This window comes from Phoenix dactylifera, chromosome 15 (assembly GCF_051530095.1).
Source record: "Phoenix dactylifera cultivar Ajwa chromosome 15, Ajwa_hap1_PhDact_Kaust_v1.1, whole genome shotgun sequence".
NCBI lineage: Eukaryota > Viridiplantae > Streptophyta > Magnoliopsida > Arecales > Arecaceae > Phoenix > Phoenix dactylifera.
Genome location: NC_143204.1, coordinates 1,562,073 through 1,586,347, shown reverse-complemented (window position 1 = coordinate 1,586,347; position 24,275 = coordinate 1,562,073). Strand labels below are relative to the sequence as shown.

Below are 24,275 nucleotides of genomic sequence, written 5' to 3'. Positions count from 1 at the left end.
CTTTCTGAAAAAAAAAGCGCATCTCTATGATTGCTAACGATGTCGACCATTATGATACGCGGAGTCTAGACTTGGAAGCTTGAAGCACAAGTAGTTGCTAGACGCGGCCGTGTCTGAGCCATTCTTCGGTTTGGAAACTTCCAATAAGCCGCGATCAGCCTTCGCACGTTTTGAAGGGGTGGGAGAGAAACTTCGCTTCCAGACCGTCCAATACGAGAGAGAGACCGAGCTTTGCACGTGTTTTTCCTTATTTATTTATTTATTTATTTTTGGTTAACCAAACCGAGCGGCCACCCATTCTTGCCTTCCTCCGGTCCCGTGGAAGTGGAAAGGCCGGGGAAAAGTCGGGAGAATAACGTCGCAGAAAAGAGGCTCCGCTCTACGACACGCGTCCGACTCTGAGCTCTCGCGGGCCCACCCAGGACGATGGAAACTTGTACTTGCTTTCTTTGCATTGAATTCCATGCCGACTACTTCTCTCCCTCTCCGTCCTCTCGGTCGGATCCCGCCGAATCTCCTCGCTCGGCCGATGGGCCCACAGATATGCCTCGAATCTTCCCCTCTCCCCTCCCACACCTCCACCTACCCTCCAGCGCCCTCTCCATCCCCCGAATCTATGATACGCGTGAATAAATACGGCAGCAAGTAAACACGGGGAGTTTGGAATAAGTAGAGAGAGGGGTTCCAAGAAAAGCACAAAAGCAACAAAAATGGCAGGAGCAAGCAGATTGCTAAGGACTAGCAGAGCTCTCCAATCAGATCACCACCCTCCATTTTCCTCTTCTTCTTCCAATTTTTGTCGTCTCCCGTGTCCCAAGTTTCTGACCGGTCGAGGAGCGAAGAGCATTCTTCCACAAGACTGCCGGGGAAGGAAGAGGGTGCCCGTCTCTCCGGGCACCGCGGTGACCTCACCTGAAAAGAAGCACGAGCCTTCTTTTTTCGAAAAGGGGATGGAGATTATGGATCTCTCATCTTCCCGCGTAGCTCAGGTAGCAAAGCTGGCTCTCACACTCTTCGTTCCATCGCGGCAGGAGGCTCCAGAGGGATTTTCTTCTGCGCATTCCGAGATGCTCGTCGAAACCGTACTACTACTACTACTACTAGCACTACTACTTCTACCATTACTACTGCTGCTTTCTCATCTTGCGGAATCCATCTCCTCACCTATCTGCTTGCTTCAAGCAGGGGATCGCTGGATGCCAATCCTTCACACTAATCGCGGTTGCAGGATCCCTGATCGGCTCGGTCTTGTGTTTCGTTGAGGTATTTCTATGGAATTGCTGATTCACAGAGAGTTTTTTTTTCCCCCCCTTCTTAACTTGAAAAAAAAATGCACGTGTACTTGATGGATTTCAGGGTTGCTTCCTTGTTCTGGAGGCATTTTTCCAGTACTTCCATATGATATCACAACGGCTGGCTGAAGGAGGTATCATACAGCTACTCATCGAAGCCATAGGTACAAATTCCCCATACTTCCAAATCATCGATTACTTGGAGCTCCTTTGATCTTTAAATCAAATTTTTACTTCATTATTCACACAGTAACGAGTTCATGGTCTCGACCAATATCCCTGACAGATACGTTTCTTGTTGGAACTGCTCTGCTTACGTTCGGGATGGGGTTGTATGTCATGTTTTCCGGCTCTGCCGACACTAAACAGAACAGAGGATGGCAAATTGCCGAGTCCAGCCTTGGCTCATTTAACCTTCAGGTTAGATATTTGGATTTAACTGAGAAACATTTCAGCAGGAATCTCATAATATTGCTAAATCGTTTTCAGATGCTTGCAAAGAGTATGGAGATGCAGTCGATATCAGAGGCAAAATCAAAAATTGGGCATGCCATACTTTTGATACTTCAAACAGGGATGTTAGAAAAGTTCAAGAACGTGACCTTGGCCAGTGGCTTGGATCTAGCTTGCTTTGCCGGAGCTGTATTCATCTCCTCAGCTTGTGTTTTCCTCCTTTCGAAGCTCACAATGCAACGAAGCAAAAGTGCATGGATATAATTCATCACAGGCTACCAGATTAGAAAAACAACTGCAGGATACTTCTCAGAGGATCAGAATTATTCAATCCAAATTTTATTCAAGTGTCGTAATTAATCAATCACAGTTTTTTTTTCTCTTTTTTTTTGGTGGGGCTGAGAAACTTGACAGAAACTGACGCAGTGATAAAGCAGTAAGTATGAAAAGCAGGAATTACAGAGAAAACAGAACCGAGAAACCTTATTTTTTTTGTTAGTTTTCTCCCAACCTTCGTTTACATCTAAATATGAGGGAAGAGAAACTTTTCAGATGAACGTACTTCGTCTGGGTGACCATAATACAGTAGTTTTTACATGGCTAAAGGAATCATGCCTTTGTTTCCTTCGCTTCTTGATACAGTCCATCGATAAAGTCCTGTAATTAATCGTTGTTTCCCATGATGAGAAATAATTGAAAAAAATTACAAATGATATATAAAAATTGTAAATCACCAAGAAAGCACTGCATCAGTTTGAGTCTTACTACCTTGTAATATTTGAGCAACTGCGGCCTCTTCAATTTAAAGGTCGGAGTAATCAGATCTCTCTCCATGTCAAATGGTGTTGGTTCGAGATGAACTGCTTTCAGCAGCTCGAATCCTTTAAGCTGCGGTGATCGAATTTTATATCAGTCAAGTCATGTTTTGCAGTATCATTAAGTGTTTTGAAATGCCAATGATTAATGACGTACTTCATGTCTTCGACCGGTATTATTGAGCTCATCAAGAATGTATTTTCTTGCTTTTGGATGCTTGCACAACTCTTCAAATGCACCAATGACATCATTGACTGCTGCCCACTCCTCTACCAGCTTCTTTTCTGGAACAACCACGCCCACGAGAAAGGACTCGAAACTGTTTCCGTAGACCCAAACCTACACGATATAAACTACGTAAGATGATAACATATTTCAAATCTGCAGATAAATATGCTAGTATTACTACCGATGCGACAAGAGGGCACTGCATGTATGTGCTTTCAAGGTTCTCCACAGCAATATATTCTCCTTGAGACAATTTAAAGATATTCTTTTTTCTGTCGATGATCTTCATTGCACCATTGGGTTGCCATTCTCCAATGTCACCTGCATAATAAAGACTAAAATAACTACCACCAGCATAGCTAAAAGCCTAAAGCAAATGCCATTATATATAAATTTGCTTTGCAGTCCCTGAAACTTATAGTTGCAGGAGAAATCTAGCTAGTGTAAGTGGAAATCCATCTTTCTGAATTGCTCTAATTGATTTTCCCAACTCATTAAGCTGATGTCAGAGCTTTAAGAAGAACTCGGTCACGCATTCTTCCACTAGTGTGAATCTCAACTAGAACGGTCTGCAAGATGCTGAACAGATTGATGCTTATTTTTGATATACAGAAGAGGGGATAGATAGAGTTCTTTTAACCTGTATGAAACCAGCCATCTACGATAGCTTCACTCGTAAGCTCCTGGTGCTTGTAGTAACTGGAGAATAAGGTTTTACCCCTCAAGCAAATCTCCCCGCGAGGTACATGGGAAAGAGCATCATACCCCATTTCCGGCACTGACTCAAGTCTTGCCTCTATGGTCGTGACAGGGACTCCCACTGTTCCCATCATTGGGAGTACGTTGGCTATAGATGTGAAGCACCCAGAGCAACTTTCTGTAAGACCTGCAAGCCAAATATAATAGAAGTACTAAAAATTATGCATAGAAGATCTGTCTTGTGTTCAATTATATGCAGAAGATATATCACAATGTGGAGAATGGGCTTCTTCCAAGAGCAGTGAAAGTACAGCACAAGATCTATACAACATATGACAATGTTTCTTAAGATTACATGCACCAAAAGGGTAGTTCACCATTACCATATCCTTGTATAAAGACACTGCAGCATACGACTCTGAGGAACTCCTCAATATGTCTAGGTAACGGCGCAGCTCCAGATATCATGATGCGCACTCGGCCCCCGAGTCCTTGTTTGATCTGTGGTGATGATCAAGAAAAGGGAAATCTAAACATTCTCATCTCAAGAAGTCATGGAGGAGGGGCTGAAAGTTGGCACATACTTTATCAAAGACTAATCTGTCGAAGAAAGGTGATGCTTCATTTTGTTTCATCCCTCTCCTCAAATTTTTCAATTTGCTGATGAAAGCACAGCGATGCCATACAACATAAATAAAATATAGATATTTATCAAAAAATTTGCTGGAATCTAGATTGAAAGAATGTTCTATGAAATGCAAATCAACAACAGCAATCAGAAGGACAGTGCCATGAGGCTGCACTCTGAAAAACGTACTAGTCATAAGCATACTGGAATAACTTCTTTGTTAACATTCCTCCAGATGAAATTTTCTGATTTATACCTTCAGTCACATACACCTCACAATGTCAAGGTGGAAAATTGAATAAGGAAATTCTGACAGTAAGTTGCTTAAGAAGTTAACCAAAAACTATAAACTATAAGCAGTGGACCTGTGTATATACGGTCATAAACTCGAGGTACACCACAAAATAAAGTGGGTTTCAGTTCCTGAATGTCCTCCATCAAATATCGAACATCCTACGAAAGAAAACAACAAGTGCAAATTAATTGAGAGAAAATCAGGGGAATAGAAAGTCATCATAACAAAGGGAGGTTATAGCAAAGATACATAGGTCATACCCCTTGCCAGAATCCTATGAAGGCACCCTTAAAGATGCAGTAGTTCTCAATTATCTGATCAAATATATGGGCTAAGGGAAGGAATGAGAAGTATGAGTCTTCCTCAGTCACCTATAGGCACAAAATTCATGATCTCTCAATCTGACAATAGATAGATTGTCTAAAGAACATTAGTTTACTCTTCTTGGAGATCAATCTAAATCTAGGCATCCAAATTTGTGGTAAACCTTGAATCATGTCATATAAAGCACATGAAATTAAAATGCTTAAATTGCAGATCCAAGTGGCAGGCATGCAGATAATACAACATGTCTATGCTGCTCAATTTCCATATCAGAAGTGTGTATTTTGTAGTATGGTTTCAAGTCTTGCTAGCATAATTTATAGAAAAAGACATCGAGATTGATAGAAAGACATCAAATGTATGTCTTTTTGTGGATAGATAAAAATATACAGATGTAGTGGTGAGATTAACTGGGTTTGATACAAAATCCAATTGGGTGACATTTGAAGATGGGGGTTTTTAAAAACGAAGATATGATCTAACGAATATGATATACTACCTCTAAAATCAAAAATCATTTATTTGGCACACCCCTTGCGTTGGAACCAAGTTGTTGCAAATGACTACATGGCAACATGTTTTTATTTCTTTTATAGGTTAGGAAGAAATTACATGAAAAGAAGAAAGTCTAAGATTGTTTCCAAACAGACATCTCAAACATGTAGTTGAAGAGATAATTCAGATTTTCACTAAGAAATCTATTTCTCATAAGCTTAGAGACTAGATGTCTAACCAATCTTATTATCAAAATTTAATTGTAATTCTTTTTGAAACAGAATTATATTGCTGGGACAACAATTTTTAAATCTTTGGACATTTTAAGCATTGGACACTTTGCCCTGTAAATAAGATGAGATCTTGCAGATGTTGATGCAGCGAAATGACTATCTATTACTAATATGCCAAATAAAATACAGTAAATTCTTAAAATACCTTAGTTTTCATTGAAGAAACAACAATACCACTATCAAAATAACCTAGCAAATTTCAGGCATGAGTAGATCCCCAGATATTCATTCCATATTGCCAAATTAGTATGCCATAGAACAGGCAATTTTTTTAATGTTAAAAACAGGAAGATTTCTCCAAATTATGTACAAACATGGAGGTATCTTGAGGAGTTGAAAATGATTTATATGATATAGTAATCTAGGAGAAAATGTATAAACAAGTGAAAATATAATACTATGTCAATCACCAAATAGCATCCATCCTGATATACCTCAGGACCTACCTACACTAACAAGGCAAACAGACCAATTAAAGCTCGCCATCTAGCCGCAGACTGACCATTCAAAGCTTGCCACATGGCCGAATCAAAAAGCTTGTAGAAAGTTCTCTGTATGTCCAATTCTGCTCATAGCTGGTAACAACTTGGCCATATCACTAACTGTTTTCTAATAAATGGGGTACTCAAGCAAATCCCGCAACCAAGAAGCGTGAGCGAGATTCATGGGCAAAATATGCAATTTGTTGCCTTGTCAACTAGTGTATATACCCAAACTACTTAGCAACAGGTTCTGGCTCTCACCTATATATTGCGTTCTCGGGGGCCCTCTAAGAAAGTTCTCATTCGACTCTCTTGTGATGCCTCTCTACCCCTCTCAAGCCTCCTATTTCTTGAGATTTGTGTTTGACTTAGACATCAAAAGGTCCCCGTCAGACAAGCTCCGATAGGTGGACTTTTTTGTTTTTATTGTTTTAGGTCAGAGCGCCACCCAAAGCCATTCCTCTGCCTTCCAATGTCGACTTGTGGGTGCTCGACGTCGGGATCATCGCCGATCAAGTGCAGCAGTCCAGCAAAGCATCGCCATAGAGGCGTGCAGCGAACCCATCCGATTTTCTGATCCAGACGATAGACAAGCCAGGATCTCCAGCGATCTCCACCAACTGGGCACTAGGTTGGACCGGTTCTCTGCGGCAACAAATTGGTGTTAAAAGAAGGATCTTTAATCCCCATCTTTGGAGATCTAATCGATCGAGTGGATGACACAACTATGAAATCAAGAACACGTGCAGTGACTACAGTCACCCAGCAGAATGTAGCCCTAGAGTCTGACGGCTCTTTACAGAGCCCTTGGAGTGCTCCTCTTCAGCAGGAGCCACAGCCTAACCCATTGGTCACAGCTAAGCAAATCCATTCTACTCATGCAGCAGGTTCAAATACTAACCCCTACCATCTAGAACCTGCAGCAGATGGCTGCTAACCAGCATTAGCAGCAACCACAATGACAACAACCATGAGATCACGAGGATCCGGACCATCCGGTGCAGTCGAGTCATTATTCCCATCCTCAAAGTCTAGGACAGGCCCGACACAATCACTATTCTCTCCTAAGGAGTTAGGGCAAGGGAGGCGGCATTGGTCCCCAAGTTTGCAGTCTCGAGGGGGATCAACGCCGGGACATTCATCCCACCACCATTCGAGAGGATCTCCAGGAGGGTGGTTAACCTCGACCATAGATTCAAGGAGATGGATCAGTGTCTTAAGGCCTTAAGAGGCCGCAACGTCGAGCTCGAGGACGAAGTTGACTTCATAACCGACTCTTCATTCTTAACGAAGATCATGGAAGAATCCCATCCTATTCTTAACGAAGTTGTCCTCAAAAAGTTATTCGAAGATCCTCACCTATGCTGAGAAGTATTTAAATGCAGAAAAAGCTATGATAGCTTGGTGAGAGTCGAACAGGAACAAGTCTGGAAAGAAGAAGAATAAACGAGCTCAGAAGAATGAAAATGAGCTCGGGAAGAAGCAAACAATAGTTAATCGAGGTCCCCATCAGTCGAGGAGTCCACCTTGACAATTTGAGAGGTACACCTCTCTTAATACCCCCCGAACGTAGATCTTGATGGAGATCGAGAATCGAGGCTATGTGAAATGGTCTCAGAATATGATGGAAGCTGCCAAAAAGGATAAAAGAAATTCTGCAAAATCTATTGATCCTTCATCATCCAAAGACTATTAGCATCTCAAGAATGAGATCGAGGATCTCATCCAGCAAGAGTACCTTGGGTGCTTCATCGACCACTTGCAAGGTTGAAACAACATTAGCGAGAGTTGCTTGCCGCCGAGCACCAAATCAACTAGCCTACTGCGGCATCATCAACACTATCTTGGATGATCCAACAGTAGGTGGAATGATCTCGTCTGTGCGAAGGAACTGTGAGCGCTCTACCCAAGCAAGAAGCTTTGATTCGAAAAGGCAGAGGACGGACATGGTGATTTCCTTCTCGAATGCTAATATAAAGGATGTACGAACTCCGCATGATAACACCATTGTAGTTTCCTTAACCATCACTAATTATAATGTAAAATATGTTTTAGTGCATAATGGAAGCTCGATGGAAGTATTATTTTATAAGGCTTTTTGCAAGATAAATATGCCTACTGACCGATTAAAGAGGATAAACTTTTCTCTGATCGGATTCTTGGAGGACCCCATCTCCATAGAGGGGTTTATTTTCCTTCCAGTCATAGCTGGCTGGACCCCAAAGCAAGCAATTGTGATGCTCGATTTTCTAGTCGTAAAAGTCCTCTTAGAGTACAATGCCATCTTGGACCGACCTAAGTCGAACACCTTTTGCATCGTAGTATCTACCTACCACCTAGTCATGAAGTTTCCAACTAGACAATACACAAGAAGTCCGGGGGGACCAAACATTTGGTCGTCAATGCCATGTGGCAACTCTCCAAAAAAAGAATCTTACAGAAGCACTACATTTGAAGGATTCGATACTTGTGACAAGCAAAAGCAGAAGCAATGAAAACCGGCCGAGAAACCCCTCCAATTCTCTCTCAGCGAAGCGGTCCCAAGAAGGATAGTACAGATCGGAGCCAACCTCAATGAAATTACCAAAGTGTAGCCGATGGATTTCCTTTGGACCAATGCCAACATCTTCACTTGATCAGCCTCTGGTATGCCAGATATAAGCCCTGATATGTTTTTTCACAAGTATGGACCCAACATTTAGACCAGTTCGGTATAAGAAAAGGAGCTTTGCTCCTAAGAGACAATAGGCCATTGATGAAGAGGTAGACAAGCTCGTTACAGCCGGCTTCATTCAAGAAGTCTCTTACCCCGACTGGTTAGCAAATGTCATCCTCATGAAGAAGGCTAATGGAAAGTGGCGTACATATATTGATCTCATCGACCTCAGCCAAGCTTGTCCTAAAGAAAGCTTCCTATTGCTGAGGAGCGACCAGCTCATCGATGCGACATCAGGGTACTGAATGCTAAGCTTCATGGATGCATTCTCGGGCTATAATCAAATACCGATGGTACCGAAGGATGAAGAAAAAACCTCCTTCATCACTGGTAAAGGGCTATACTGCTACAAGGTCATATCGTTCAGACTCAAGAACATTGGAGCAACTTACCAATGCTTGGTCAATAAGATCTTCAAGAACCGGATCAATCACAATATGGATATCTACGTTGATGACATACTGATAAAGGGCAATGAGACCAAACAACACATGATCGACCTACAACAGGCATTCACAGCATTAAGAAAGTATTGCATGAAGCTTAATCCAAGCAAGTCCCTTTTGGAGTCAATGCAAGAAAGTATCTACATGATGGAAATGATGCCCTAGAAGATGAAGAAGGTGGTCCAACACTTGGCAGGTCGGATCGCGATATTGAGCAAGTTCGTGGCAAGATCAACCAAGAAATGTTTATCTTTCTTCAAAGTGCTAAGGCAGATTAAAGACTTTTAATGGTCCGAGGAGTCTCAGACCATCTTTGACCAACTCAAGCAGTACCTCAACTCACCACCCCTCCTCACCAAACCAAATCTAAAAGATATGCTTTATCTCTAACTTGCGGTATCTCCTTCCACTGCAAGCTCAATTCCCATTCATAAAGAAGATGAAGTATAGAGGCCAATCTATTATGTGAGCTGAGTCCTCTGAGGCGCCGAGACAAGGTACCTTAAGCTTGAAAAGGTAGCCTCTACTCTCATCACCTGGGCTAGGAGACTTTGGCTCCAATTTCAAGCCTATTCCATCACCATGCCAACTGACCAACCATTAAGGCAAGTCATGCAGAAGCCAAAGATGCAGAGGTTAACACAAAGCTAAAGAAGCACAAACTGGAAGATTACTAGATGCTCTACATAGACAGATCCTCCAACCCAAATACAAGTGGAGCCAAGCTAATCCTCACTAGTCCAGACGAAGTCGTGGCGGAGTATGCCTTGCGTTTAAGCTTTAAGGCGTCTAACATTGAAGCCGAGTATGAGACCCTCCTCATCGGCCTTAAGATAACCCAAGAATTTAGAGTTTGGTGCCTAAAGGCTCTCAACAACTCCCAATGAGTCATCAGTTAAGTTCAAGGCGACTTAGATGCAAGGGTGCCCATGATGTCAAGATACCTTCAAAAAGTCAAGAACATCAATTTGCCCTCTAAGGAGTTTGAGATCCTACAGATTCCTCGATCGGAAAATGCTATGACTAACCTACCTTTGAAGCTCGCCACCTTAGAATGTGTTGATCTACCGAGGATGGCCTACCTTGAAGTGCTTGACAAGCCAAACATTGAGGAGCCAGCTTTAGTTCCACAAGCTAATCTTGAGCTGATCTAGATCAACCTCCTCGTTGATTACCTTCAAGACAAAAGACTTTCCAAGGATAGGAAGGAAGCTCGAGGGCTCAAGAATCAATCCTCATGTTCCATCTTCCTGGAGTGGAAGCTCTACAAGAGATCATTCACCCTACCTCTCCTTCAATGTCTCCGACCTTTCGAAGCTAAATATGCACTCAAAAAAGTCCATGAAGAAATTTGCAGGAACTACTTAGGGGGCAGGGCCTTAGCTTATAAGATCCTCCGACAAGGCTATTACAAGCTGACCATCCACAAGGATGCAGCTAACTTCATGAAGAAGTGCGACCAATGACAGCGACATGCAAACATCCAGCGACAACGAGTTGCCTCTCTCACACCGATCAGTGCTCCTCAACCTTTTGCCTTCTGGGGGATGAACATCCTTAAACCATTCCTATAGGCAACCGAATAAAGAAAGTTCCTAATAGCGGCCATCAACTACTTCACCAAGTAGGTCAAGGCTGAGTAATTAGCCCGGATCACCAAGAACACCCAGAACTTCGTATAGAAGTTCATCATATGTTGGTTCGAGCTTTCTTGGGCCATCATCACTAATAATGGAAGGGAGTTCGACGACATCCACTTCAGAGAGTTCTACACTAACCTCCACATAGATCATCGGCTCACCTTAGTCGGATATCTTCACGGCCAATGGAGTAGCCAAGGTAACCAACAGGACCATCCCGTAGAATCTAAAGGTATGGCTAGATTGAACAAAGGGGCTTTGGGTGGACGAGCTCCGTAGTATTCTATAGGCTTACCGGACTACTAACCAAACTCTAAAGGAAGAAATACTCTTCAACCTCGCCTTCGGCAACGAAGCTATGATCCCTTTGGAGATCAGTCTACCCTCCCAGTAGTGGACTTCTTCGACGAGCAAAGAAATTTGGAAGGCCTCCAAGATAACTTGGATTTGCTAGAAGAGACAAGGAAACAAGCTCGGATCTTAATGGACACGTATCAACAACGAGTAGCTCGGTATTACAATACCCAGGTAAAAGTTAAGTTCTTCCAACTTTGAGAATGCTCAAAAGGACTAAGGTGATTCAACCAGCAGAACAAGGCAAGTTCACTCCAAATTGGAAAGGATCATACCAAGTAACGGAGGCCATTCACCTCGGAATTTATCATCTACAACATCTTGATGGGACACCTGTAACTTAGATATGGAATTCAACCAATCTTTGAATGTATTATCAATAAGAAATGTCTTATTGCAATGTAAACCTAATCTCAATAAATGAAACATTGTTTCTCCAAAAATTATCAAGAGTGTTTCAGATTAGGTAACTTACTCTACAATAAGCTAAAGGGGATCAAGCGTGTCCCTTAAAGATTGTTGACTGCAATACCCATAATGGGTGTGTGTGCCTAGAACACCCTAGTTAGGCATCCTTTCCGATGAATGCCAGTCATGGATTATATTGTCGAGCAAGTCTTTCTAGTGATCATCGACGAAAGCGCCTTTGAGTATAACAGTTCGAGTGAACCATTCTACAACCCCACGTAGGCAACACCTAGTCCTGAACCGATCATCGTGCCAAAGACTTGGTGAGCTAACCTAGCTCTCAAGGTTGGGATGATGACTTGGGTGCATAGGACGAACATGCCATTTTACAACCCTGAGGAGACAAAACCTTCATCTTGAACTAGCCCTCATGCTGAAGACCTGACGAGTCAATCAACCTCTCAAGGTCGAGACAGCTCGGGTGCACAGGTCGGGAGAGCCATTCCACAGCCCTAAGGAGGCAACATCTCTATCCTGTACCAGCACCCACACCAATGATCTGGCGAGCCAACTGACCTCTCAAGGTCGGGATTGCCCCAAGGATGCAATCTTCCAAAGGCTTTCGAAGCTAACGAGATAGCCCGACTGATCAACTTTGCAACTTGTCTTAATTAACCGGTTTTGCCTGAGGAAAGCACTTCCTTTGCTCGAGCCGATCCCTTGGCCTTAGAAGTGGGGGGCAAGTGATATACCTCAGAACCAACCTATGCTGACAAGGCAAACCGACCAATGAAAACTCGCCACCTAGCCATAAGCTGACCATTGAAAGCTTACCACATGTCCGACTCAAAGAGCATGCAAAGAGTCCTCTATGTCTCAAACTCTTTCCACAACTGGCAACAACTCGGCTGTATCATTAACTATTTTCTAACAAATATGGTACTGAAACAAATCCTACAACCAAGAAGCATGGGTGAGATTCACAAGCAATCAACCAGCATATAGCCCCAAACCACTTAGCGACAGGTTTTGGTTCTCGCCTATATATTATGTTCCTGATGGCCCTCCAAGTAAATTCTCTTTCGACTCTTTGCGCTGCCTTTTTGTCCCTCTCAGGCCTCCTATTCTCTGAGAGTTGTATCTTTCTTAGGCATTGGAGGGCGCCCTACTGAACATGCTCCGAAAGATGGATTTCTTTATTTTTTCTATTTTAGATCAGAGGTAGTGTCGGAGCACCACTCGAAGCCATTCCGCCACTATCTAATGCCGACTTGTGGGTGCTCGACGTTAGGATCACCGCAAATCAAGCACAGTAGTCCACCGGAGCATCGCCATGGAGGTGTGTAGCAATCCCATCCAATCTCTCCAACTCAGACAGCAGACAAGCCAGGATCTCCAGCGACCCCCACCAACTCAGCGCCAGAGTCGAACCAATTCCGAGCGGCAACATCTAAAAGGAAAATCACTTAATTTTTAGGTTAAATAAAGGGAGCTATGTTGTAATAGGAAATGCGAAATTGAAAAATGGGTAAACATGGAGAAAATGTGATGCCACGCTAGTCGCCAAATAGCATCCATCCCAATTGGAAATTACTTAATTTTTCAGTTACATAAAAGTCAGCTATGCTGTAATAGGAAACGCGAAATTGGAGTTTGGAGTTCCTTTCTACCCTTCTTTAAGCAAAAGAGCTAGGTTCTTGAAGCTACCCTAGTGGAAAAGCTCTCCGAAAGAGAACAATAAAATCTGTATATCATTACAAGTGTTGGGAGCTAAGTATTTACCACTTTATCTGTTTCTAGAAGTAGATGTTCTGTGGTAATGACTTCAGCAATAACAGCCTTGTTTGTCAGCATGACACCTTTTGGGTCTCCAGTTGTTCCACTAGTATACATAATTGTGCATATATCATCCTTGTGTTTTGGAGGAAGTTTACAGTTAGCACTACCCTGAAAAACAAAAAGGTCCAGATTTTTGTCAAAATCATATGAATGAAGTTTCTACTGCAGATATAGTTTATGTTTGATTTTATCACTTGTAAATCTGCAAATAAGAGTAGCATGTATAAATCTGCTGTCTGAATTAAGAATACAAAGATTTACATACCTTCTAATGGCACATTAGAAATAGCACGCATTATATACATGATAGTTGCAGACTTAATACACTTGGGAGGTATCATGCCATGAAGAAGGGGATAACCAGCAGAAGTATTATTGATTTGGATATATGCTTTGTTAAAAATGTAAAAACTAACTAGCATCTTCAAGAGCAATGAGCAAAGGTAAATAAAGAATTTAAAATATGTAACTCTAACATTAGGAAGTGTAAAGATACTACCGAAGAGATCAAGTCCTCCCAAGAAAAGCAAGATACCCCAACTTGTTCACATTCTCTTTTTTGTTCATCGGTCACCATTCCAAAGCTAACAATTGCTGGATTTAATAATGCATAATAAAGATGTTATTGCCCCGAAGCATTGTAATGCATAGATATTGAAATACAAGATTGCTGCTCAACATACTCTTGAGATACATGGCACATTTTGGTAGGCACATCAATATCTGAATAACATAGAGTCAAATTGTGAGATACATATAACATAAAAGGAGGGGTTAATGATGTTGATTATGCTCAGGCCCGACCAACACTATGAGTATATTTAGGATTTCTTGATATAATAAGTCAAGCTTGTAAGCAAATTTTTCCTTTACAAGAATATGATTTAGGACTTGTGGTTGTGTAGCTTTGGAAGCATGAGAAACAATATAAAACCAAACAAAGGTTCCCCCTGTTCTATCATTTTTAATGGATAAAATTCAACACATCAACAATGGCAAAACAAGATATTAAACTTATTAACTCTGACCCAAATAAAAACTTCCTCATGATGCCAACTGACGGGCACGAGGATGCAACACACTGACTGAGCTCTTAGTGGTCAGCATAATGCTACAACATGAAGAAATCCACAAATATGCATATGAACCGGTGGTCGGATTAGCTTAGAAAGTACATGCAGTTCAGGCTGAGTATAATATGTTATAAAATGTGAAAATATTCTATAGTTAAAGCTCTAACTAATTTGCAAATTTTCTTAGTAGTGCAGCAGTGAAACTGCTCTTTACCACCAGAACAGGTTTCAGCAAATGCACATGTAAAACTTAATAAAGGGACAAATATAATCTTAATCTGGTCAAATTCAGACAATATCCATATTTATTACGAAACAAACCTATATATCTTGATTGAAAGAGTCAAGAGGTAGGTTGAAACTGTCTCAGCAACCACTGGCATGTGAAGGTTGTTAATAAATACTAATTGACATAACTTGGGAGGTAAGAAAATAATTTCAACATACAGATTTTATTTTGTTTTCTTGAACAAAAGCTATTGAGACTTCTGCATGGTTGATGATGAACTCCACTGCATTAGCACCTGCATTCCAAGATGTAAAACTAATGAAAAAATGCTAAGACTTAAAGTCTGAAAAATTAAGTGTATGAATGTCATGTAAAGATGAAGAGAGTAGATTCTCATAGTCACGTCACCGAATCTTCCGAGGAATCTTTGAATAACCACCATATGCATGGTTCAAACTTGAACATGCTACTATTATGAATAATGATATTGGAAAATAAACCAATTAGTTCTTTTTGTTTCTTTTGATAAGCAAGCATTTTGCTAAACAATATAGCATAGTGCCTTAACTGGGTAAAAGTTTTTTATGCTTCAGATCTGACATATATATTATATGGTATAGTTTTATGGAATATATTAATACAAACATGGGGCACTGGAATCACTTGATGCTGACAACAGTCAACAACATATCATCTTTCTCGAGAGATACCCACCTAAATTCTACAATCTAGTATGACTCTTTGTATTTTAAGCTTTTGCAGCAGAATAGATATTCATGTTTATGATGCAAATAAATCAGAATAAGCCATTTGAATTATTCCATGAGAAAAGAAAGTAAGCACCTACCAAGGGTGTCATACAGAGGCACATAACAGATTCCCTGGCTATTACAGGCCTGCAAAATCCACGATGTATTAAAACTAAGAACTACTAACAAGAGCGAGCTAATAATTCAAGAACAGTTTTAACACGCTATGTGGGCCTATATTAATTATTTTCTCACGATTAGAAAATGTCTAAGAAACAATTTTGTATTCCTCACCCCCATTATGCAAAAACATTATAAATCATATAACTGGTGTAACAAAAAAAAAATGCACTCAACATCACTTTTCCATTTTTCGTACAGGTGGACATGGCTCTTATGAAATGTATGACTAACATAAGATGCACAATAACAGAGAAAAACTATACCTCCATGGAAATCACCCATTCAGGGCTGTTGGATCCATATATGCCACAACGATCTCCCTAAGAATAAAATAGCATCTTGTAAGTATTTTGTTATATAGCCTCATGCAAACAAAAATCTTATCACATCATATGCAAACCCAGTCAAGTATGCACCACCTAAAGTTAAGAGTCACATGTAATAGAAGCATTTAGGTTGGCTTACAGGGTTAATGCCAAGCCCTCGAATGGCAGATCCAATCTTGATAGCTATGTCATAGACCTCTCCATACGTCTGCCATGCATACTGACCGACCTACAAATTCAGCTTCTCTTTAGTCACTGAGTATTGTTGCCACTATGCAGCAGTAGCAGTAATAGCAATAGGCTGTTGTGCACAATTGATACAACAACATTCTTTATATTGTATAAAGCATTTATGGATTATGAAAATTAACTAGGCCAAGTATAAGTTATGATTTTGCTCTAATTTTGGTGGATTAGAAAGAGAGAAACCCATAAACCCATAAATAGATGTCTCAATTCAGCTGCATTCGGGATTATCATGTAATAAGCAAATACGGATGACAAAGGCCATCAGTTGGAAGGAACATTCTTCACCATGCAAAAACAAACTTATACTGTACCTTTATGCATATCCATGCATCCATTTGCGCATACGCACTTTTTCTCCCTTTAATGAAATGTTGGTGACTTGATCACTGTGTTTCTCTAAAACGATTTATGCACTTTCTATGGATACTTGCGTATGTAAAGATATGCCAATTACCTTCCCATTAATGACTTCGCGATGACCAAGCATTTGGTTCTGAGGACATCTTTTAACTGATCCACTGCAAGAAAACAGAGACAAAACATAGTAAGTCACATAATTTAACGGTAACAAAGAGAAGTTCAAATGCATGCCTCCTCCATTTCAAAACAAATTTCTCTCTCTAAAGAAATCCTTTCCCATGTTTATCGTACATTGTTTTTCGTCGGACCTGTTGTAGATATGATCAGTTTATTGGGAAACTGGAAATATACACAAGAAAGAAAAGAAAAGAAAGAAGTCGTGAACTCAAATCAATGCTCTGCCAAATTGGGCAAGTGCTAACTCAGGAGTCTTCGACAGGATATCATCTGATCTAATACAACTAGAAATCCTCAAAGAGCAAAAAATGTTGTTGTGCACCGCCCACATTCAACTTGTGGCCAAAAAAAAAAAAAAAAGCTTCCCTTAAATATTTAAAAACCATTTTTTTCCTTGAAAAAATGGGTCATTGTAAGAAGGGAAGAAATTAAAGAATGCATAAAAGAACAAAACATTCTCATTAACTCTCACTTCATCCATGCTTTTCAAGCAAATGGAGCAAAAGCAATCAATGGAAACCCAAGAAGCACTTGAGAATGGAAACTTAGCAAAAGGAACCACAGTGCACAAGAAATATGTTGATGAACGAAGATTATAATCATGAAGAGCGCAGACACACAAATAAATTAACCGGAAAAATCCAACCTAAGGAAGTCCCAGGGGGAATCGATGCCAGCGGGCAGTTCCAAGAGACCGTCTCTTGCATAGATGGACCGATAAACCGGACCGGCGGAAGGCTTGTTTCCGGCGGCCGGTCTCGACTCCTCCACCTCAACGGAATAAACTTCCATGTCTTCCCCCAGTTATCTTGCCTTTTGTCCGGTCCGGTGTATGGCGTTCGATTAGCGTGGAGAAGATTTAGCTGTCATTTAAAGAGCACACAGCCTCCAGTGAAAATAGGTTGGAGAAGATGGGAAGTAGAGGGAGTTCGGTGGCTTGTTCAGAGCTATAAATTAAGTTTGGGCTGTGGGAGGAAGCAATTCGGGAAGGCCGTTGGAGCTAGCTTGTCGGCAATTTAAAACAAAAACTTTGGCGCAACAACTTTGGCCGGCATTTATGAATCGGACAGCCTTTATGGTTGGCAGTCGCTCACGTAATACTCTTAAAACCACATAAATAATTCTAGTCCTATAAAAAATTTTTGACCTTACCCGCCATTACTGCCTTCTTCGTCCGTACCACTAGCTTTCTTGTTTTTTACTCCATTATTTATTTTTTTTCATGGGCAGGGCACTCCATTATTTCACTCCATTAACATCTTCCCATCCATATTTCACACTAAATTAAGACAGACATAAACCAAATCCAAGCACAGGCTGGATAAATCTAAAAATATAAAAATACCGTAAAAATTTTTAATCTATCTAATTTGTTTCTCGACAAAGAGAATTACAAGTATTGTATTCAGTCATGATAATGAGTCCACTCCATCACTATTGTCGAATTTAAGTGTATTGAAGTCATCCTTCAACCTTTTCCCATTTGGCTGTAACTGAAACGAGCGTGGACTCGGATTTGCACTGCGGGAATCCAAGAAGGGGAACTAATACTTTTGGAGGCAAACCTCATAAGCATCCGCCATGAGATCAAGTTATACGTAGCATAATCAATCAATTAAACTTTTTTGAGAAACGTAAACAAACAACCAATTAATTAGCAAGCAATGAAGCAACATGATAAAAAAGAATGGTTGTCTCTCTAGAATGCCACCACGTGGCACAATTATAGACACCCTCAAGTTGACAAAGATGGGCCAAGCCTCGGCTGGCTTATCTCTGTAGAAGGAAACAACCTTCCGTGCTTGACAAGACGCAGGCGAATCAAGACATCACCACTGCTTTATCAGCCCAATTCTATCTGCCAAAACCTCTAGAGCTGACACAAAGCAGCAGGAAAGTACCTGCCTTAAAAATTCATGATGGAAAAAAAAAAAAAAAAAAGTCTGGAAAGCAAGTGAGCTAGGAGTAAGAGCTGCCGTCCGAAGAGATGAATGTTGACCAAAAAAAGCTAAACTTGTGAAGCCAGTAAGTTACGGACTGAGACGATGGCAGGCGAATTCTTCATGATAACGATGGATCGGTAAAACTGTCTGGAAACTCTAGTATTACATCCTGTCTACTCACTTCAAACTAGGGGATACTTCTACAATAAAAAGCATAACTCCACAAATGATGACACAGATACGCTAGAGTACTTAATCTTTTGTTCCTCATAAATTCCACTTCAATGGAAAACCACCACCTTCATACCTCTGCTTGGCTTTCAGCATCTGTCCTGTCCCAACTCACAAATACTCATGGACAGCTTGCACCAGAGGCCAAAGTGGTAAAGATTGGAACAACCAATACCTATTACCAGCTGGAAGCCGAGAGAGAGCGAGAGAGAGACCACTTGACCAACGTTATGGTGAATACAGGAAATAAACATTTTGATTCATGTAAGTTTCCGTCAGTTCACAGGTCCCAGCTGCTTATTTACTTTATACGACAGCATTTAATATGCAACCAACGACAGCATTTAATATGCAAACAACGACAGCAGCAGCTGATCACGGTGACCCATCAAGTAGGACATCTTGTATTCGCTAGCTCCTAAAGTTAGCTGGTGAGTGTTCTCAGCTTTAGTGGTGATGCCAGCACAAATCAGGTCACCTGCTAAGATCACTGTCCAATGACTCACATGGATAATATACCTGCACTACAAGAAAGTAGGGCTTTGCCGACTATTCATCACCGACGCTATCAAACAGCGTCGGCCCATTTCGAGCGGGGGCCAAATTTGGCGATGCTTTTTGTTAGCGTCGGGTGAAATTTGGATACGACGACGCTTTAAAGCGTCGTCGGAGACCAAAAGGGGCCCAACACCTCCAATTCCTCCTTTTTCATCCCCGATCCCCCGATCCCTCCTTTTTCATCCCCGATCCCCTGCCCTCTCTCTCTCTCTCTCGCACGCGGAGCAAACCCTAACCCTTCCACCCAGCCGCCATCCCCCCTTCTTCCTCCCCGATCCAACTTGTTCTTCTTCGGATCCCCCTCCCCCTCCGAGCTTCGAGGACGATGGTGGCCGTCGAGAAAGGTGTTCTACCCCTCCGAGCTGAGGATACGGCGGTGACGGCAGGCGGGCTGTGGTCCGACGCGATGAGTGGCCATGGATGCAGGCAAATGGAGGCCCCCGTCCATCTCGTGAGTTTCATCTCCCCCTCACCTCTCCATCCAGCCTTGCAGCCCCATCTTCCTCCAAAAACTCCTCCTCCTCTCACCCTCCCCTCATCGGAGGCCCAGGCCGCGGCTCGTGGCATCCAAAGTTCGATCAGGCCCCGAGGAACGTTCAAAGGCCTCGGAGGCGGCTAGAGAAAGAGATCAGAGAGATGAGTATGTTCTAATTCTTTAATTTTTCCGGTATGTTCTTTCTAGTTCCTTTTGGCATCCAAAGTTTCATTTTAATTGTTAATGGTTTTTTGTTTTTCATTTTCTTGATTCTGGAACCCTGCAGATCGGCGCATCTGAGGGCGATGGAGTTCCAAGACCGGGGAAGATTCTGTGGAAGATGAGGTTGCCATGAAGCTTCTCCTGGTCACCATCGGGGACAAGGGTACACCAAGGTATTTGCAATTCCCAGTAATTAGAACAGCGCAATTCCGTTCTTTTGATCTGATTGAAGTTTCTCTTGATGCAGTGGCTACCCCAAAGCAGATCAGAGAACTGATGAAGGTTGACGGGCTCACCAATGATGAAGTGAAGAGCCATTTGCAGGTAGGTTTGGATTCAATTTGATTGCCTCTTTGCTTCTTGCTTCTTAAAGGGTGCCGAATGCTTCGACGGCAGTGAACCATCCTGTTGTCGTTATGGGAGATTTATGGGTTCCCCAGGAGCACTATTCTGCTTCACAGAAGAGTGCTTCCCAGTCTGGTTCTCCCCAAACCCCTCTTCAACTAGCTGGTGCTGGCCACACAATCTCCATTACTGCTGGAGATAGCTGCGAGGAAGAAGATGGGAAATCGGAGAGCTGCAGCTGGAAATGAGAGGATAGCCATTATGAGGAAGGGAGTTAAGCCAACAACCATCGGGGACACCAAGTCCCTGATGAAAAATATTTTTTTAAAAAAACTTGGGGCCAAAGCCGACGCTTATAAGCGTCGGCGTAGGTAGTTTTAGCGACGCTTTTAAGGGTCGCTAAAAAGCGTCGCTAAAAATCCACCTTTTACAACGCTTCTCAAGAGCGTCGGGAAAAATTTTTCCCACTTCAGTATTGCCAACGCTTTGGCGACGCTTCTGTTTGCGTCAGTGGTATTTTAGCCGACGCTTATTAGCGTCGCTAAAGGTCGCCAAAAGCGCCGGAAAAAGTTGGTTTTCCTGTAGTGCTGCTAAGATCCCCGTCCAATGACTCACATGGATAATATAATTTATTTATTTTTTTTGCTAAAGGGATAATATAATCTTTGGTGTTATGAACCAGAGCCAAATATGAACTGACCTCTTGAGGTATGGGAATCTCCTCCTACGTAGAGGTTTTTTTTTTCATTCAGAACCCTTACACAACAGTTTTCACCTCCCAAGAATTTTGGTCGATCTCATATCTAACCTGGTATATGATAGCAGAATAACATTTAACATAGTAAAAAAAATAAATTATAAAAATCTTCAAGGTAAATTATATTTATACCTAATAATATAAAAAATCTATAATTATCCGTTTAGGTTTATTTTTATCCAATACTTTAATCCATAACTTAATAGAACGTTAGTCAAACATTAACTTTTAATGAAATTCAAATGCCACCTCAAAAAAAAATAATTAACCAAAATAGCCCTACGTGATGTAACAACTATTTAAGGACATAAGAAAATATATGAGTAAATTACAAAAACCCTCTAAAGTTTAGATTTATTATACTTAAACTTTTACATACTCCTAGTTAAATTTATAATGTTAGTGAAACCATTTATCTATTGTGAAAAGTCAAAATTATTTCTATAAAAAAAATAAGGCTCCTCTTTCACTTTTTTGACTTTTGGATCTCTTCGAAGTCTTCCGTCTTCAAGAATCTTCTTCTTTTCGAGATTGGGTAACTAAGATTTCTTTCTCGCTTTGCCACTCGACCACAAGCGTCCTTTTCCGACAAGCGACCAATACTAAGCTTCCTTTCCAACCGGCATCCGACAACGAGCATCCTTCTTAACCAACATCCAACAACGGGTGTCCTTCCTGATCTGGTTTTGTTCTCACTTCACAGTCCATCTACCACGTCATAGAGATTGGAGATGCTAGTACATTATTTGTTAATTCCTAGTTCTACTTGTCCAATACCATAGACATGATTTTTTAATATTGTCGTTGTGGATAAAGATTTCTATGTCTATAAATGGAACTATGATAGCTTTGGCAGTGTGTCATCAAAAAGATCCAAATTAGTAGATACGTGAGAACCCTTCTTTTTGAAGGGTGCATCAGTTGTTCCATGGCCTGGCATGGACTATGAACAGGCTGGCTCAAGTGACAAAACTCTTGACACAAGCTCTCTATAGCAGAAAATATTAGAGGCATGCACTTGCCTGAGAGATCTAGATTGCTTTTTCTTTAGCACATGGCTTTTTTTAGATGGTTTGTCAAAATTAAACTCGAAACCCATGGTGCCTTACAGTTGTTCTCCTCCATAGATAGATATTATATCAGTTAAGGCTAGTTTGGTCAATTTTTTTTAAAAAAATTTCTAACGTGACATTTAAGTCCCATCTAGAATTAGGATTTACCAAAAGTAAAAAATTACAACCCATATTAGGTTTTCCAAACTAAAATAAGAGCTACAACAATGAGCCAAGAAGTGGACATTTGTACAAATTTGAGAATGTCTAACATAGAACTTAAAATGCTTAGGTATGAAAGAAACTAAAAGAGAACATATCATCATTTCTCAAGTGACCTTTTCACAACAAAATACTAGTCCTCTAGGTTTCAAGGACTGAATGCCATTATGAAATAGAACTTAAAAAAAAGGTAGAATCTCACCAAATCAATCATAAAAATTTAACTTAAAAACTATGAAAGACTCATCGGAATCCACCGATCTTATGGCTAAAAATTGGCTGGGGATTACAGCGTTGCTACTTGGATTAGAATTCATTACAGATGAAAAAAGTAAATGAGAGGTCAAGATTTGTTGGTGTATCATCATAAAGGGGGTATTTTAGTAAAAAAATAGGGCCACCTTACTGGCTGATGGGAAACCAATTTACCTATCTTTCAGTTGGGTAGGTGTTTCTGTCCATTTCATGGTTAAATGCTCCTTATGAGAAAGTAACTTAGTAACATCACTATTTTGGGAGGAGCTTAAGAACATGGATAAGTTGGTTAATGGGAAAGTTGATGAACTTTCCCATGATATTTAACCTCAAAAGAATGGGCCCTTAAGAGTACTGTAGTTAAGAGGGGTACTATATAGATGTTCATATAGAGATTGGTTGACAAGGATAAGTTAGGAAAAACAGTTAATTGTGTAGACAATAGTTAGAGTTGTTTCACCTTAGAAGCATTCAAGACAAAAAGAGAATATGAGCAAGGTGCAAATAGTTTCCATGATATGCCTATGTTTTTGTTAGAACTCCCATTCTGTTGAGTTGTTCTTGGACAAAAATATTGAGGACCGATGCTTTGCTAATAAAAAAGTTAAGAAATTCCATTTATCTATTTTCTATGGCATTATCTGAATGAAGAAAGGCAATTAATTGTCTAGACAACGGTAAGAGTTGCTTCACCTTAGAAGCATTCAAGATAAGAAGAGAATATGAGCAAGGCGCAAACAGTTTTGATGATATGCCTATGTTTACGTTAAGCACTCCCATTCTGTTGGGATGTTCTTGGACAAGAACATTAAGGAATGATGCCTTGCTAATGAAGAAAGTTAAGAAATTCCATTTATCTATTTTCTATGGTATTATCTGAATGAAGAAAGGCAATTAATTGTCTAGACAACAATAAGAGTTGCTTCACCTTAGAAGCATTCAAGATAAGAAGAGAATATGAGCAAGGCGCAAATAGTTTCGATGATATGCCTATGTTTACATTAAGCACTCCCATTCTGTTGGGATGTTCTTGGACAAGAACATTAAGGAATGATGCCTTGCTAATGAAGAAAGTTAAGAAATTCTATTTCTCTATTTTCTATGGCATTATCTGAATGAAATACCTTAATATGACAAAAGAATTAAGATTTAACACTATAGATAAAATCATAATAAATGTTAGGTAACTTAGATATACGATGCATGAGATATAATTATGTAAAATAAGAGTAATCATCAACAAATATCATAAAATATTGACTCTCCTACGATAGCATGGGGCGAAAGGCTCCAGATATCACAATGAACCAAATCAAATGGTGCAAAAGAAACGGAATTATTATTATTAAAGCGTAAAACAATTTTTTAACAAGTAGACAAGATAAACAATCAATATTTTTATTTTAACTGACCATAACAAATCAGTGGAGAATAAAGTACGCAATTTATTCAAAAAAAAAA

At 40.6% G+C, this 24,275-nt stretch overlaps 2 protein-coding genes and 1 long non-coding RNA gene across 6 annotated transcripts; 2 read left to right on the top strand and 1 right to left on the bottom strand.

The window, feature by feature from the left end:
• The first annotated feature begins 589 nt into the window (after positions 1 to 589).
• On the top strand, positions 590 to 2,062 carry LOC103696925 (uncharacterized). Of its 2 annotated transcripts, XM_008778652.6 has the most exons (5): positions 593 to 1,082; positions 1,186 to 1,263; positions 1,357 to 1,456; positions 1,579 to 1,712; positions 1,782 to 2,062. In XM_008778652.6, exons 1-5 carry the CDS (start codon positions 711 to 713, stop codon positions 2,007 to 2,009), a joined length of 912 nt encoding a protein of 303 aa, XP_008776874.1. In that variant the 5' UTR covers positions 593 to 710; the 3' UTR covers positions 2,010 to 2,062. The 2 variants fall into 2 exon arrangements, with proteins under 2 accessions (XP_038974803.3, XP_008776874.1); XM_039118875.3 differs by having other exon boundaries at positions 590 to 1,082; positions 1,579 to 2,062.
• Positions 2,063 to 2,068: 6 nt separating this feature from the next.
• LACS2 (long-chain acyl-CoA synthetase 2) lies at positions 2,069 to 17,801 on the bottom strand. Of its 3 annotated transcripts, none has more exons than XM_039120235.3 (19): positions 17,401 to 17,801; positions 16,672 to 16,735; positions 16,108 to 16,197; positions 15,906 to 15,962; positions 15,558 to 15,606; positions 14,929 to 15,005; positions 14,092 to 14,131; positions 13,908 to 14,002; positions 13,352 to 13,516; positions 4,672 to 4,782; positions 4,482 to 4,569; positions 4,306 to 4,372; positions 4,073 to 4,148; positions 3,872 to 3,989; positions 3,430 to 3,675; positions 2,971 to 3,110; positions 2,718 to 2,900; positions 2,514 to 2,633; positions 2,069 to 2,402 (listed from the first exon to the last, which is right to left on the bottom strand). In XM_039120235.3, the coding sequence occupies exons 1-19, from the start codon at positions 17,544 to 17,546 to the stop codon at positions 2,355 to 2,357; spliced, it is 1,980 nt and encodes a 659-aa protein (XP_038976163.3). In that variant the 5' UTR covers positions 17,547 to 17,801; the 3' UTR covers positions 2,069 to 2,354. The 3 variants fall into 3 exon arrangements, with proteins under 3 accessions (XP_038976163.3, XP_088568066.2, XP_088568065.2); XM_088711940.2 differs by having other exon boundaries at positions 16,529 to 16,735; positions 17,401 to 17,644; XM_088711939.2 differs by lacking the exon at positions 13,352 to 13,516.
• Positions 17,802 to 20,247: 2,446 nt separating this feature from the next.
• Positions 20,248 to 24,275, top strand: LOC120107078 (uncharacterized). The gene is made up of 2 exons (XR_005509032.3): positions 20,248 to 20,356; positions 20,431 to 24,275. It is a non-coding gene; the product is annotated as an uncharacterized LOC120107078 (long non-coding RNA).